The following is a 16,970-nucleotide window of genomic DNA, read 5'->3' on the forward strand; positions in this document are numbered from 1 at the left end:
TAAGTATTTTTATGAAAATGGGTTTGAAAGGTGTCCTCATGAGCACACTTTATATATGAAAGTGAAAGAAGATGAAGCTATGTTATTTGTTTGTCTCTATATTGATCATTTGATATTCACCTGTAATGATTCAAGACTCTATTTGATGAGTTCAAGAAGAGCATGGTTAAGGAATTTGATATGACCGATATTGGATTGATGGGTCATTTCCTTGGTATTGAAGCGAAGTAAACGGAAAATGACATATTTATTTCTCAAACTGGATATGCTAAGGAAGTCCTTAAAAGGTTGAAAATGGAGTCATGTAATCCGGTAAACATCCATCTTCAAATTGGAGTGGAGTTGAGAAAATGCATAAGGTGAGGTCTACGTTATCTTACATGTACAAGACCGGATATTCTCTATGGAGTTGGGCTAGTGAGTAGGTAGACGGAGACACCAGATGAATCTCATCTTAATGTTGCAAAGATGCTCCTTCGATATATTAAAGGTATGATTAGTGATGGTTTAGTTTTCTCTTGTGTACAAGATTTTAAGCTTATTAGTTATCCCGATAGTGATTGGTGTAAAGACCTAGATGAAAGAAAGAGTACATCAGGGTTTGCTTTTTTGATGGGTTATACCGCATTTACTTGGTCCTCTACGAAACAACTCAAAGAATCTTCAATGTCCTCAAGTTGGTCCAACCGAAGTGTTCCTTGATCACAAATCGACTATTGCTTTAGCCAGAAATCTCATTTGTCATGAAAGAAACATGTACATTAATACACGCTATCATTTTATTCGTGAACATGTTAAAGAAGGTGATATTGAAGTGACGTATTGCAAGTCTCAAGATCACATAATGGATATATTTTACGAAATCCTTAAAGCGCATGATGTCTCTGAAAGATTGAAGTGGATGTTAGGTATGAGAAGTTATGAAAATTTGGTTTGACGGGGGATGTTGAAAATGGGTTTTTAAACCAAATTTGGTTTTGGGCCTAATAAGAAATGTGGGGTTGAGTAAATGGTGTTATCAAAATAGAAGGGGCGAAGAAGGAAAAAAGGCTCATTGAATTAATTAAAAAAGAAGTAGAGTTCCTTATGTCTACTTCTTGAGTAAGCTTACAGAGAGAAAAAGAACTAGGGCTTTTTATGGAGAAGGTCTTTTTCTGAAGAAATTTGAAGAAATCAATTGGTATCTATCTATAGTTATTATCAAATGTTCTTTAATGTCTTTTTCTTTGTTAGTGAAAATAACAACAACAATATGTTAGTTTTTATGTTGAATGAAGATTTGTGACTGAAGGATGGTTAGTTTGAGTATATTGAGTTAAATCCTTTATGTTATTGTTGTTATCTTTTCTTAATCTCCAACAAACCCTGAAGATATCTTATCACGAATCCCTTTTGTAACTTATTTTCTTATCATAGTTAAAATCATCGGGTTGTTGTTTGTCGTGGAGTAGGTCTCACCCAGTGGCCGATCCATGTAAAGCCTAGGGGGTTTATAGACCCCCATCAACTTTCCCGATTCAGTATATGATATTTGATTTTAAAAAAGCGAAAAAAATATCTTAACAGTCTAAGTATTTGTAGGTTCCTGCTATAACAATAACTATGGTTAGCTCAACGGTTGAAGGAAAGCTATACCACTCTTGTGGTTGCGGGTTCGAGACCGCTCATACGCAATTTTAGAAAGGACTACGAAGGTCGTGGGTTTTTAAACCCCACAACCACTGTGGCGATAGTTTAGGTTTTTAGAATTTCTAAAATTGATCGATTTTTCCTAACCAATTTTAGGGTTTTTCTAATGTACTTTGAACTGAATTTTTAGGATAGACGTAGTAATTTTGTAGACCCCCTCAAAATAAATCCTGGATACGCCACTGGTTTTACCAACCAAACCACGTAAATCTCTTGTGTCCTGTGTGATCGTTTATTTTTCTAATGTTTTTCTTGGTTTATTTGATTTCTCACAACAGAGAGAGTGAGATGGAGAGAGTAAAACTGATGAGTATGAGAGGTGGTGGAAGAGGTACTAAAGCAAAAAAATCTTGGGAAGGTCACCCTCAACTGTCATTCCACATCTACTTTATTTTAAAACAAACACAACCTCACTAACATATATTCTTACTCTGGAATTTTATACTATTTAATACACATTACAAATACTATTTCTGGTTGAGTAATTGCAAGTAATTTGCTCAGCATCAACATCAGACTGACAATAAATAGTGAGGTAAAGGAGATGCATATGTATGGATTATTCCTTCTTTCTCTATCTCTCTCATCTCTTTTATCTATCTATATAAATATATGCTCTATGTCCATGCATGTAGTTAAGTAGTAATACACAGACACCACCAAAATTTACAGACCTAGATATATAGAAGAGACAAATTTTGTTTAATTTATTGGTTTTATTCATTAGTTAACGAGGCGAATTAAGCATCCAAGGTGGCATAACTGTATTAGGCCTCGTCGTATGTGTTTGTGCTCCATCTTCTTCGCTTCGGTTGCAAGTGCCTTGCGCCTGATAACTTGCACTGTAAATATTTTACTTATCAAGTTCGGCTATGTTGTGTTTGTGCATGACATAAATATGTAGATAGATAGAGATAGCAAGAGAGAAAGAAAGAGAGAGAGTACCCAATGTTTAGTGAGGGAAGTGATTGTGAAAGGAGGAAGGATGGGGAAGATTGAGTTAGGTTTTGCTGGTCCTGAACCTGCTGCTGCTGCTGCTGCTGCTGCTGCTGCTGGGTTATTTCCTTCTCTTTTTCCTTGAGCTATTAATTACAAAGACATACAAATTTAATGATGGAAAAAGAAAAAGGAGAAACAAATTGATAGGGTACATGCCATTATTAGTCATGTATCACATGTATATTGACTTCACCCTTGAAATAAAAAAAGAAAAAAAAAAAAGTCACCTTCTTTCCTAGTTGGTTATTTTGTTCTTGCAAAAGTTTTTCCTGTCAAATCAGAGAATATTTTGTAAGTTGTATTCTAATTCACACACACAAAAAAAAAGAGGCAATCTTTCTTACGGAAAAATCATAATATCCTAAAAGCAACTAAAACCCTAATTCAACTAATATTTTGTCTTGTTTGGAATTATAGATAGCTTATTTCAACAGCTTTTTTTTTAAGCATTAAAAACAAAAGACCTTAGAAATAAGCTATTTTAGTTGTTTGGTCTAACATAATAGAAACACTTTTATATTTTAAGAAGCTAGAATTTCGAATTGGGTGAAAATCACAAATATGTTATTCAGTTGTTTGATAATTAACAAAATCCTAATGGTGGTGGTGGTGTAACGGTTGCTGTCCTTGTGGTGGTAGAATGGTGGTGGTGGTGGTGGTGGTGGTTGTGGTTGTGTTGTCGTGGTGGTGATGATGTGATATTGTGATGGTGGTGGTGATTGTCTTAATGGTGGTGGTGATTGTCTTAATGGTGGTGGTGGTGTGACTTGGTGGTGGTAATGTTGGGATAGGGTAACGCGGTTGTGTGATGGTGGTGGTGTCGTAATGGTGGTGGTGGCTTGACACTATACTTACTCTAGTTTCAATTGTCTTAATAAATTGAAATGACTATTGTGCGCAAGGACAAATTATACTCTAGAACAGCCACGAATATTTAGCGGAAAGGTGTTACCTTTTTCTGAAGCGCAGCAACCGATTCATACATTAGTTGATTCTGCATTAAGAATACGTCTCTCATTTTGAGCGTTCGTTACTTAACCAAAATATAGAAGCTATTGACACAAAAAGAACCAAGTCAAAGGAAGATGTTGACTCACCTTTCTTGATCTTATCTGCTTGAGAGCAGTATCAAGCTGTTGCTCTAAGATTTGGAGTTCTTTTAGACTCACAGACTCCAAGTCTTCACCCATAAAATGCCTACATACATCTCAATACAAAAAAGTAAGTCAACAGCTTATATCCTTCGAGTATACACATCCTATTATAGTCATGCACGAGATATATACCTTTGGTTTCTCTGTAAGAGTTCAACCTTAGCTTTCAGCTTGTGATACTCCAGGGACCAATTTCCCTGCAAAATAGAACTTAAAGTATTCAAGCAAAGATAAAAATGTAGAAACCGGATCTGTTTTCTGTCAGTTTGGGCAGCCAAACGTTGTCCAAATCAAGATCAGGATGGACCATTGGATTCGTCTCGTCGAGCTCTTGAATTTAGACATAAAGTTTGTCAGAATCCGATTTCATATGAATGAGTTATCATTGATTTACTTTGGGAAAATATAGGGATAACTACAACGTGTAGTTTTATTATTAGTACCGTATTGGAAAAATAAGGAAAATTCTACTTCCTTATATAGACTTTTCCTTATGTTACTAATAATAGATTGGTTGGGATGATGGGATGGTTGGCGTGGTTTGCACCACGCAAACCACGCATCGCGCACGCGCACGCGCGGCGTGGGCGTTTAGGGCGCATTGGGCGCTTTAGAGGCGCCCGCACGCACTTCGCGAGGAGCGATTGGAGCCTTGGATTTTACGATCATAACTATGATCTGACGGTCAGGATATTTGGCGCTCTTAAGATAGATCCGTTGATGATCTAACGGTGGGCGTTCAATGCGCGTGATCTTAATAGATCCGTTACGATCTGACGGTCAACATGGCACCCGAAAACGAACATTCAAATATGACTGTTGGGAAGCATCCACTCATCTATTGGCACCCATACGAAGTGGTGTCAATACCCCTATAAATACCATGAGAATTCAGCAAACAAATCATTAGTTTTTTGCATTTCTGAGCATTCATTTTCAAGCATTAGAGTTTAAGGATCGTTGTTCAGAAGTTCATATTACTTACCAAGTTCGTCAGACTATCATAACTAAGAGGTACCATCTTTACTTTGATAGGTAATCCGTTTTATCCTGGGAGACATACACCATCACTGTTGGTACTGATATACATGGTGTAAATTGTCTTAAGGACAGAGGTATCCTCGACTCGGATATTTTACATTTGATTTTTCTTTTTTATAATCACTCTTTTTATCTTAATTGTTAGAAGATAACTCTTTCTCTGATTTAAGAGATAGAAAGAAAAACAGAAGTGGGTGTACTCTGTTTTGTTAAAAGAAACAGAAAGATTAAGAACTATTCTCTGAAAAGAGAACTAGGGAAACAACAAAAAATTCATTGATTATGGTAAGAGAGCCCAAGATGTCGGTAGTGTTTGTTTTTCCTCTCAATAAGATATGAAAATCTGACTCAAGGCCTGAATTGACTCTTGATCAGATTTAAGAATGTTTGATTTTGTCTGACTCGTGATGTCTAAGATTCATCTAAATGGCTAACTTTGGTTTTGGATCCATTTGAGCCAGACGATTCAGATTTGAACAATGAGAAACAAAAACATCACCTACCATAATTTACTAGGGGTGTTTAAGTATAAGATAAGTACACCATCGTATCTTGGTGACTTATCCTTCAATCAAGTTGGAGAGGATGTATGTTAAGACTATATTCTTAATATATTTATTTCGGTCTTTATGATTTTTGTTTATATCATATAAGTTGTTTATTATTTATCATTGATGTTTTATAGTGTCATCTATGCAGAGAAGTAGGTTTACGTACATACTCTCACATTAGTAGAGAATGCAACAAAACCCCCCGACAACTTTTGATTGTGTTATCAACTCTATCCCGAAAGGTATATTCAGCTAAATCACAATGAATAAAATTTGGCGTAAGCCATATGACTAAGAAGAAAATGTAACGTGCATGAAGAAAGTCAATGATAAAAATTTCTTCTCCAAGTCTATGAAGGGAACGACAAGAAAAGAAAAATGGGCGGAATTAGGTTGCAAAGAATAAAAACCTTTCAGAAAACAAGAGGTACGATGTATACCTGTGAATCAATATCAGTTGCAACAACTTCACGTTCAGAGTAAGAGTATCTTTCATATCGCTCGAGGATTCTGTCCATACTGTAGAGAATATTAACACTAAAAGTAAGTTTGAATCCAATAATATGTATGTGCTCCCAATGGAACTAGTTATGCAAATAGATAAGTCCATAGTAAGGTTAGGATGAATTATGGACCTACACTAGCATAATTAGAAAAAGGGGCAAATGTGCAATTGAATGTAACTTCAAGGATGCAAAAGGTATAATAGCAACTTATTACTATGGGTATGATATTTTGGAAGACATCCTTATAGAACTTCACCATGGGTGGTGTAGGAAGATATGCCTCCTAGAAATTGCTACCTATGATGGGCCAAGAAATTTCCACACTAGGGTAGAGTCAACAACTTATTATTAATCAGAAAGTGGAGGAAGGAATTGCAATTGGAATGATTTTTTAGCAAGTATATTTTCTATTTTGGCCAAATTAGTAAGATGGTCAAAGATGAAATAAAATAAAAAAGTGCCAAAAAATTCTATTAAATTTAAAAAAAAGCAGCTTAGAAGTATGTAGAGAGCTCCAGAGAACTCAAGCTTAAAGTCTTTTAATGAAAACTTCTTTGTTTCCTTTCCACTTGTTTGCTTTAGGAATTACTTTGCGCGAACTCATTTACTTGTAACATCTCCAATGAGACGGTCAACAAAAACTCTAAAATTTCTTGTTTTCGAGTGGCAAATAAAATTTTCTTTCTAAAGTGTCAAAATAAAGCAAACAAGTAAAATTTCCTTTCTAAAATATTACTATTTTGAATAGAGATTTCTAAAATAATTCTATTTAATACACTTGTCACTTTAAATTGAATGGGAAAGTAGTTAAAAAGTAAAATTTTCTACTCGTTTAAATTTTAGAAGGGTATTTAGAGAAACTGAAGAAGACACTTTAATTTTAGAGTGACTCTCTTGATAGCAGTAGCGTGTGGTGGGGGTGCAGGGTGTGCTCTCGCACAGGGCCCCCCACCACATGGGCCCCAAATTTTTTTTACTTTCCTGTACTTGTATAAGGCTAGTTACCCAAAGGCCCACGTGAGAAGTTATTAAGTTGGTGGTGACTCGCAACCCTAGTTACTTACTTTCCAATTTCACTTTCCTCTCTCCCCTTTTGGCTATATAATATTCTCTCTTATTACCTTCTCTCTAACCAGTAATCCAGTACCCACATTGGACGAATTATTGACTCCTTGTTAGCTTATCTCTCTCTACCCATGCACATCAAGTAAGTCTTCTTTATGTAGATTATGTAAAAACTGACTAACTACTACTACTCACATAGTTTTGTTTGTTGTTATAAGCAATAAAAAGTAGAGATTGATTGTGAAGGTTTAATTGAATATTTTGTTTAAAAAATGCGAGGAGAAAAAAATATCAAATAAGCATATTAAATGTAATCATTTAGTTCAAAATACGACCTTCAAATTCAATTTGTTGATGGAATATTTTTTATACTTATATTATTTAAAATTTTAAGTTTATTATTCTGTGTGAAAAAGATTTATGTATGAAAAAAGCCCCGTTAATATTTTGGCACCGGACCCCCAATTTCCCAGCCAAGTCACTGCTTGAGAGTCTCTATAATAAATGCTCCAACATCATTATGGAGTATCTAATAAAGTGTTCCATTGGAGAAGGTATTCTAACAAAACCTCAAGAAATAGTAAGTGGCGCTCTAAATTTTAGAGTTTGAGTGTATGATTGGAGATGCTCTGAAGACACCGGATGCACTCTCATATTCCATATACATTTACTTGGCCGAACTTGTGATATCTTCATCCTCATTATTTTTTCTTTTCTTGTGTAGATTTAGCCGCTTTTCTTTGTGATCCTCATTTTTCAATTATGAGGCTCCCTACCAGAGTAGTTATTTTCTTCTTTACTCCATATAACCATTCTGATATTTCCAACTACACAAAATTCATCGATTTCCTGCAATAGCTGAGTTGGACCCATTTTCTTCTAACCCTTTCATTTTTTCCTAAGGAAATGTGATGACATAGTTAAAACAATTGTTTATATATATATATATATTTATATATATTATGTTATCTCGTTATTTGTTTTCATCTATTGTAATAATCTTCTATCATAAATGCATGTCGATATATACAGTGTTCCTCACTCAAACCTTAAATACTTTACGGTATTTGAGCTAGAAATCTAACTTGATTGTCTTTCTTGTTCTCTTGCACCACCTGTCATCTTATTCTATAAGCAAAATTTGTTAATAAAATTCTAACAGGTTTGGTTTTGATCTTATTTTGTTTCCATAAACGGGGGGCAGTAGCTTTTTCAATGACCACACTCCACAAGATGTCTTGTTTTTAAAATTTATTTTATGTTCTTGTTCCAATAGTACTTCAGTTCATACTTCTAGATCTATTTCATCCTTACTTTTCTATAGTAACCTGAAGATCAAACACCATACATGGAGGACATCATCAACTATCCCAATAGAGTGCATTGGCATGCAAAAAGTACGCCGATTGGGGAGCACCCAACAGCATAGGTAACGCATACGAATTGAATACTCTCAGTTAGGATTAGTATTTGTTAAATTTTGCAAGACTGGACGAGAGTTAGGAGTTTTGATCTTTTTATTGAAGGAATATCTCTACATCTAAAAATAGTTCTAAGGTTTTTACATAAATTTTCCCATTAGCAAGTTTCAAGTGGGTTAATCTGAAGTTACTTCCGCACTTAGTAAAAAACTTTATCAATGTTAAGTTTGTAGTCATTCAAGTCAAAACCAATTGGCAATGAGTGGAGAGGATCTAGACAGTATATGTTTGGTTGCTAGATAGCTCTTCTTCCATGTGGGACTATTTTCACCCCCTCTCCACGTGTGGTGTAGTTAGCCTAACACGTGTCTTTTTTCCGGGCGACGTGGAACACGTGTGGCCCTAACTCTGATACCATGTTAAGATTGTGGTCATCTAACTAAAAACCAATTGACAATGAGTAGAGAGTACCTAGACATTCTGGTTGCTAGATAGCTCTTTTGTTCCCATGTGAGACTGTTTTCACAATCAATTCTTTTTGAAACAGTAAGAGATTCAAACTTGCAAATTGAGAGATCCACATGCATGTTCCCACAATCCCACCCAACCAGAATGAGATTGTCAAAAACTTCGTAAGTAACTGACGAACCAGAAAATTCCAAAAAGTTTATATTTGTGTCTAAAATTTATAAAACTCAAAAAAGTCTTAGTTATGTGGCTAAAAACTTTTAAAACTCTCACAAACAGTAGAAGAAATACTTAAATGTTATTGATCAAAATTCATTAAATTAAACAACTACAAGGTCCCTTTATATACTATAACGGTTCCTTAAACCTAATCAATATCTAACTAATAACTTCTAAATAAATAAAATAGTAAAATCTAAAACCTAGAAAGTTTCCCAAAATTATAAAACTACTAAAAATACTAATTATCTACTAATCCAAAATATTATAATACTAAAATCTTCTTGCATCAGCACCATAGTACAAAACCAATGCCTTTATTTAGGTAATAGAGAACTGATTAACACAGTCCCTCCAAGGTTTCCAACAAATGGATAGATGGTTCTGAAGGAAAACATTTGGTATACCCTTTCTGGAAACAATGTAGGATTGCATTGTTACTCAACTATATATTAGGCATAGTTATAATGTAAACAATGCATCCTAATAGGGGTCTAGTGATGATTAACTAATTGATAGGTAAGCTAGTGATGACATAATATATTTATTACCTTAATACTACTATGGGGATTACTAGTATAAGCTTGTTATTAGCAAATATCTCAATCATAATATAAGTTCATATTCTAAGTTTTGGTGAACATAAAACTTAAAGTACATGAAGCAATTCAGTGTAATATATAAGTATCAAAGGACTTCACATGCAAGTTCAAGTACACAACAGAAGCACCTAAACACCCAAAAGAAGCCTCTCTCTCTCTCTCTCTCTCTCTCTCTCTCTCTCTCTCTCTCTCTCTCTCTCTCTCTCTCTCTCTCTCTCTCTCTCTCTCTCTCTCTCTCTCTCTCTCTCTCTCTCTCTCTCTCTCTCTCTCTCTCTCTCTCTCTCTCTCTCTCTCTCTCTCTCTCTAACTTGTGAGCAAGGTACCATATATAGTTGGTTTGCTATATGTCCCCAAGCTACCACCTACTAGATTTCCTTGTTTCATATTTGTTGTACTTAACAAAGATAGAAACAAAGAAGGGAACAAAAAGGCAAAACTCTAACAAGCTTTGATTTAGATAGAAAATTAGAAATAGGTCTATATTAATAGGATTGGTATCAAAAGATTCCCCATGAAATCTTCTTTCTGATCATTAATATTATAGAGAATTAAAGATACTAATCCTACCCATGACTTGAACCAAGAAAAAAAGGGACAACAATAATAAACTAGTTTGCATGAAATTACTAAAAAAAGTAATTTTGTACTATAAAAAAGCAATGACATCCAATGATCTTCACCAAAGTCTTCAAATATATTTATATTTTAATCACTACCCACTAATCATATTTGACTGATCAAATATTTTTTAATATTACTTTTGATAATAGGGTTTAAACTAATTAATAAATTAACCAACTTGTTCTTTAAAAGTTAAGAAAAATGAAGTACTTTGTATCCCTAAATAGAACATATAATTTGAGGTTTTAAAGTAACACTCAAAGAATAAGATTGATGATTTAAACAAAGTGATGAATAGTTCTCTAATAAACTAACAAAGTAGATCTTTAAAACAATAGAAAAATAAACAACTATCACAACTCGATCCGTAGAAATCCTGTGTGGTGTTATGTGAGTCACGATTGAGTGGATCATAATTATTGAAAACACGATTCACATCAAGCAACATAAGGTTTCTGACCAGAATCTGTCTAGTTTTTTTTGTTCCCCAGTATTTTTCATGTAATAATTTTTGAATAAAATTGAAGAAAAAAACCCTAATTCTAAGAAGATTCAAATGCAAAGAGAAATGGTCGACGAATAGAAAGTAAAACAGACTTCAAAATTTTGATTGTGGGTATAAGCAAGAAATGAAAATTATTTGACCACAAAGATAAATTAGAGAGAGAGAGAGAGAGAGAGAGAGATCAGAGAGAAGAGTGAGTACCCAGAATCAGTGGAGTATTCATATAGCTTTCCTTTAGTAGAGAAGACAATTAAAGCAACTTCAGCATCACATAAAACTGAGATCTCATGAGCTTTCTTTAGTAACCCAGACCTTCTCTTTGAGAAAGTAACTTGCCTATTGATCTTGTTCTCAATCCTTTTTAACTGAACTCTTCCTCTCCCCATACTCCTCTTCTTACTTTCTCTCTCTCTAGTTTTTATTTGTTATTGATCAGAACCCTAACTAGAAAGAGAGAAATGAAAACCCAAGATAGAAAGTGATGAGAAGAAAATAGAAACAGTGAGAGAGATGTTAGAAAATCACTAATGTTTCCTTGTTTTATTACCAGATTTGTAATGTTGATATAGAGGGTTAGGCTTATGTGGGTAGTGAGAGAAAGTTTGAAAACCACCTTGAGAATAGAAGGATGTTTCAGATATAGAGATAAGTGGTTTTGAAAAACCATAGTGGGTTTTTGACAGATTGTTGTCGAATTTTGATTGGTTGATAGAATGTAACAGTCATTATTGTCTCGTTTTGGAGCCACAGAATTCTGACCAATCCGTACATCTTGGGGTGTCAAAATTAAATCGTACGGATGAGATGGATCAGCATTATTTCTATATTCGCTCACTCTCTTTTCTTCTTCTGTTATTTTTTCCACTTTTATTTTGTTGAATGCAGTTATCCTTTTCAACCTAAAAATTAACTTTACTTTCTTTGATAAATTTGAAGATTAAAAATATCTTTGAGGTATCAAACAATGTCCAGAGCCAACAACTGATAGCTCAGCTACACAGTTAGTAGTGTACGGATTCTAAAATCTTAAAAGTCTAAGTTCGATTTTCCGGAAGAAGTGAAATCCATGATTATTAAATTTTGAGTTAATAAAGATATAAATAATGTAAGTTAATTAGGCTTTAAACCCTTTGGTAAGTTAGTTAGGCTTTAGATTCTTTGGTAAGTTAGTTGGGCTTTAGACCCTTTTCGTTGGTGTGAAAGGGTCTAACTTAAACGGTTATCGTGTTTATCATATCTTGAAGATGTATCAATGCCTTGTAAGGATTATCGTAGTTTATTTCCACAAAAAGGAAAGAAAATTAATCATCCACATTTCACATTTTCAGCCATATCTGAAGCACCATTCAAAATATTTTAAATGCTTACCAAATTATGAGATGTTAGTTTGAGATATGAATTCTCCAACATTTAAAGATATCTTAGTTGTATTGACATGTGAAAAATGTTCAAAATTTTTTGTGTGGAACTTTAGGCAGAAAATGTCCACTAAAATGCAAAAGACATTTTGGTAAAGAAAGATAACAAAAATAACTAATGACTATAGTAATAATAATTAGTATTATTTTATTTTTAAAATTCATTTATTATTACTATTATATCTTCAGTTACTTCATATAATAATAGTAAATAACAATATAATAAAGATTTTATCATTTATTCATAGAATGATAGAAATTGTATATAATAACAATAAAAATGTTATTATAACAATATACTCCTGGAGATATGCCATTTTGTATAATAAAGAAACAATGACTATAATGTTATAATAAAAATATCCACCCATTGTTGGCGATATCTACAAATGTCCACATATGTTAGACAAGAAATTTTTGAAATATTAGTAGTAATATTTTATTTCATATAATAAGATAATATTATAATAATAAATATACACAGATGTCTATAAATGTTCATGAATGCCCAAGATTATATTTTTGAAATATCAATAAAATGTGTTATCTCATATAAGAAATATCCACCAATTGTTCGTCCATGTCATGTTCAAGAAAGTCGACAAGGTATTTTTGAAATCTCATTATTTATATAATAAGAAAAGAGTGTATTTTTTATAGAATATATCATTATACGTAATGGATTAAATTACACCTCCTAAACTTATATCCATGGGTGGAGGTGACATCTCCCAAACTTAGTTTAAAGGTTTGAGATTATATCTTCCAAACTTATCTTCAACGGATAAGATTTACATCTCTCAAATTTATCTCCAAGAATTCTATATAACAAAACAGGGTTTCTTAGTGATGACTGGGACAAAATAAATACAGCTGATTGGATAAAAAATAACCCATTCTCATGCTTACTAGGATAAGTTCTATGCTTACATGGACAAGATTAGACTAATAATCAAAGAGTCATGTATCATCCAATGTTAGCCACAATCCTACCTTTAATTTTAAAGAGATAAGCTCATTCAGGGGTAATATTAATTACAATTAATGAATTAATAGTAATAATATCAAATACGTGCTTTAAGCCCATCCCCTTATATTCTACCGTTCCCATTTCCATTCGTCCATTCTCATACCTTCATTCTCCCTTACTCTTTTCATTCTCCATTAATGTGTGGTTTCAAAAAACTCATTTAACATTCACTTACCCTTAAAGCCTTAAAGCCTTCTAAATTCAATAATTTTTTCTATTCAGTAACTCATATATCTTCTTCACCAAAATGTCTCTCTCTCTTCATCCCATTTCCATCTCTTTAATATGAAATTCAATTTAGTTTTTTAGAATCTATAATCACCCATCATTTACAGCAATAATAACAACTGTTACAGAAAATTCAATCTTGTTCATGAAGGCCTATATAATTTGGTGTCTACCTTCAAAGTTCTTCACTTCTTCTTCAATAGTTTTCAATATTACTTACTTCCTGCTAATTATTCCGATAATTCTACGTTGTTGGTTTCCCTAATAATCAGAATATCTAAATTTGTGATCTTTTGCAGATCGGTTAATTGTTTAGTTTGATTTTGATTTTATATGTTTGTTAAAGTTAATGACATAGTTTTTGTTGTTAGAGGCTGTGGAATAGGGACATCATAGGCTCTGCGAAGTTTATAATGTCAGGGTATAAGCTTACATCCTTTATTCTCTTCATCTTTGTTAATTAATCGAGATTCATCATACGCCTAATCGGGGGTATATAGTTCATTAGTTCTGCATATTTCTTACTTTTTAAAAGCTTTATTAGTTCGAGATTTAAGAAATACTTGATTACTCGACTGGTTTCATCCCTCATGAGTCTCAAGCAGGATTAGCTTAGGTGTTAATCAATTTAGTACTTGAATAATGAATTTTAGGTTTTACCAAGGTTGATCTTCGTTGGAGAAAAACCTGAAGATGGCAGTACCTTTGTCGATTAGAATATTTAAAACTGTCTACTTTCTCTCATGACATAATAATATGGTTCTTCAGCACGAGAGTATACTCGATCTTCTGGTACGTGCTCCTTAATGTCGATAAGTGCAGTGTTAGTAACCGAAATGCCGCAGCTAGGGGTTATTTTGCTAGGTATACAATGCAAAAGTCATGCTTTTGGAGGTTGTCCTTTCTCTAAAAAGTTGGTGTGTCTCTAACTTCATGCTCGGGCTTGCAAAGAGTGCTCAAATTCAATTTGTAAGTTCATAATTTACCGTCATATTTTCTTTATAGTCAGTTTCACATTGTTACTTTTTTGGCGGTACCACTAACAACCATAGGCTTTTATATTTAGTTTTTATTGAAAAGTATAGCGGGTACTCATACCTTCACAAGAATTTAGTGGCTGATATCTATTATCCAATTGGAAGTGGGAAGACCACAGTAGTTATTTGGTGATATAAAAAAAGTATCTCGTACTTGATTCCATTAGGTGACATGACATCCTAATTAAACTCCAAAATAGTGTTGTTAGAAGTTTTGTGTTAAGTAGGACTTTCCTGGTTAGTAGTAGCAATTATTAACTAACGAGCCTTGAAGATAACTAACGGCAATCGGTACCCAGATAACTACACTGTTTTATAGGTTCCTAAACTTCAATTGGTAGGAACCCGAAATAGTCTTCAACTCTAGGCAGTGAGATACCCAAATTTGAACCGGACTTGTTGACATATCTTATTGTTTTTCAAATTCGTTTTTTCTCTTAACGTCGTATGTTGTTGTGTGACAGGGATTCTAAAGAAAAATTAAAGAGGTTGCATCAATATTTTTAGGCTAAGAGCTGCAGATACGGAGATTATGAGGCGAAGGTCTGTCGAGGTTTGAAGCACCTCTACTGTCGTTTTGCATCTTTTAGTGCGTCTATTATGTTTTGACTTTTAAAAGTTGGTTTCTCACTTATCTCTTTTTCGTCTCTGCCTCTCAGAGTATCACTGTTTGCTACTTATGGTTTGAGAAAGTCCTTGCTTCTTAGCCACCATCTGAATTTCAGCGTGAATTTATTAAATCAGGTCAAGAACACCGTTTGCATATGTCGGATCTTGGAATATAATATGTTAAAAAGGAGAGTAAATAGTAAATTGGGCACCCAAAAGGGGGAAGCTGTGACACCGGTTACTCATGAAGCCTCAGGGGATGAAGGCCAGACAATACCTTCTCATGTATCGTCCTATTCGGCATCAAACTCCCCCATTTTGATCCTAAGCTGAAATTGTCGAATCGATTAAACAGTAACATGACCTTTTAGTGGGATTGATTTTGTAATTCTCATCAGAAGTTAATGTAGTAATAATACATGGTCTTTTCTATTTGAGATAACTTGATAATAATCTTTTCCATTACTTTTGAATGTTGGAATTTCGTTAGAAACTGATAATTAGTTAAGGATCTAAGTTCCATCGAATAAAATGTTTGCAGAATTATGATGTCAATGATGATTACCCTTACGTGTAGATTTACATATACATATGAGTTGGCTAGACAATTCAGGGCAAGTCGGCTAGATTGTTCATGGCCTTAGAGTTGTTCTTGGCATGGGACGGTTGAGATTTATTATATATGACTTGCTACAAAAAGATTACTGATTAGTGTTGTATAATTTTGTTTTTTCATTTTGTAATGTTAATATTCTTTGTATTGTACTATATTTATATTGGAATAACAACGTAGTCATGATTCTTTTTGTCAACTATTTGTGCCCTACGGTCACAAGTTATACCTAGATAAATCTATTGTGAATTTACTCACTTTGCTACAACGTTTTTTGCTGACTGAGACACCAGTGATGAATTGCTGTTTGTTTTGAATTTTCTTCATATGTGCCTTTACATCTTATAACAAGAATTGGGTTCTTCCATTTTCTAGACACTTTAAACAGAAAGAATATCGAACAAAATTTATTTGTTTATTGAATGTTTATATCCCGAGTACAGTGTTTATAGATATGCCTTTCACCGTGCCGGAGGTACGGGTTATGCCTAGTTAGATTATAAAACTGGGTTATACCCTCGTATTATATTATTTCATACAATATCAAGAGTCAAGACAATTATTATTATTATTATTAGAGTTAATTCCTATATGGCCCCCTACTTTGTGACCAGCTTCCTTTATGACCCCCTTTTTTTCGTAAATTCAAATATGGCCCCCTATTTTCAGGTAAATGTCATTACTACCCTTCTTAATAATAAATTTAAAACATTAAAAAAAAAATATTTCCACCTCACCCCTCTCTCTCCACCTCATCTCTCCCTACACCTCACCCCTCTCTCTCTTTCCAATTCACCTCTCTCTCTCTCTCCAACTCACCCCTTTCTTCTCCGGCAAGGCGGCCGGCCGAAAAATTTTCCGGCCGGCCACCTTCAAACCTAAATAATAAAAATTTCTCTCTCCTCTCTCTCTCTCTAATTTTTTTTTTTTTTTAGGTTTGAAGGTGGTCGGCCGGAAAATTTTCCGGCCGACCACCTTGCCGGAGAAGAAAGGGGTGAGTTGGAGAGAGAGGTGAATTGGAGAGAGAGGTGAATTGGAGAGAGAGAGAGAGGGGTGAGGTGTAGGGAGAGATGAGGTGGAGAGAGAGGGGTGAGGTGGAAATAATTTTTTTTTTAATGTTTTAAATTTATTATTAAGAAGGGTAGTAATGACATTTACCTGAAAATAGGGGGCCATATTTGAATTTACGAAAAA

The 16,970-nt window shown here is 33.9% G+C and overlaps 1 protein-coding gene and 1 long non-coding RNA gene across 3 annotated transcripts; one reads left to right on the forward strand and one right to left on the reverse strand.

The window, feature by feature from the left end:
* Positions 1-2,110: 2,110 nt before the first annotated feature.
* Positions 2,111-11,680, reverse strand: LOC147548807 (agamous-like MADS-box protein AP1). The gene is made up of 8 exons (XM_086669667.1): positions 11,043-11,680; positions 5,875-5,953; positions 3,975-4,039; positions 3,786-3,885; positions 3,641-3,682; positions 2,916-2,957; positions 2,635-2,771; positions 2,111-2,531 (listed from the first exon to the last, which is right to left on the reverse strand). Exons 1-8 carry the CDS (start codon positions 11,225-11,227, stop codon positions 2,417-2,419), a joined length of 765 nt encoding a protein of 254 aa, XP_086525793.1. The 5' UTR covers positions 11,228-11,680; the 3' UTR covers positions 2,111-2,416.
* Positions 11,681-13,527: 1,847 nt separating this feature from the next.
* LOC147548808 (uncharacterized) lies at positions 13,528-15,689 on the forward strand. 2 transcript variants are annotated; one of them, XR_015238642.1, is made up of 4 exons: positions 13,528-13,938; positions 14,286-14,486; positions 15,019-15,107; positions 15,214-15,689. It is a non-coding gene; the product is annotated as an uncharacterized LOC147548808 (long non-coding RNA). The 2 variants fall into 2 exon arrangements; XR_015238641.1 differs by having other exon boundaries at positions 13,528-14,486.
* The last annotated feature ends 1,281 nt before the right edge of the window (positions 15,690-16,970 follow it).

Source organism: Eschscholzia californica, unplaced genomic scaffold, assembly GCF_041429995.1.
Source record: "Eschscholzia californica isolate CP2 unplaced genomic scaffold, dmEscCali1.0.p SCAF_3, whole genome shotgun sequence".
Classification (NCBI taxonomy): Eukaryota; Viridiplantae; Streptophyta; class Magnoliopsida; order Ranunculales; family Papaveraceae; genus Eschscholzia; species Eschscholzia californica.

Coding starts and splice junctions, on each gene's coding strand:
- LOC147548807 (XM_086669667.1), bottom strand. CDS start 11,227: ATGGGGAGAGGAAGAGTTCAGTTAAAAAGGATTGAGAACAAGATCAAT. Junction 4,040..5,874: donor CAACTGATATTGATTCACAG/GTATACATCGTA, acceptor TCTATTTTGCAG/GGAAATTGGTCCCTGGAGTA. Junction 2,958..3,640: donor TTGCTGCGCTTCAGAAAAAG/GTAACACCTTTC, acceptor CTGATTTGACAG/GAAAAACTTTTGCAAGAACA.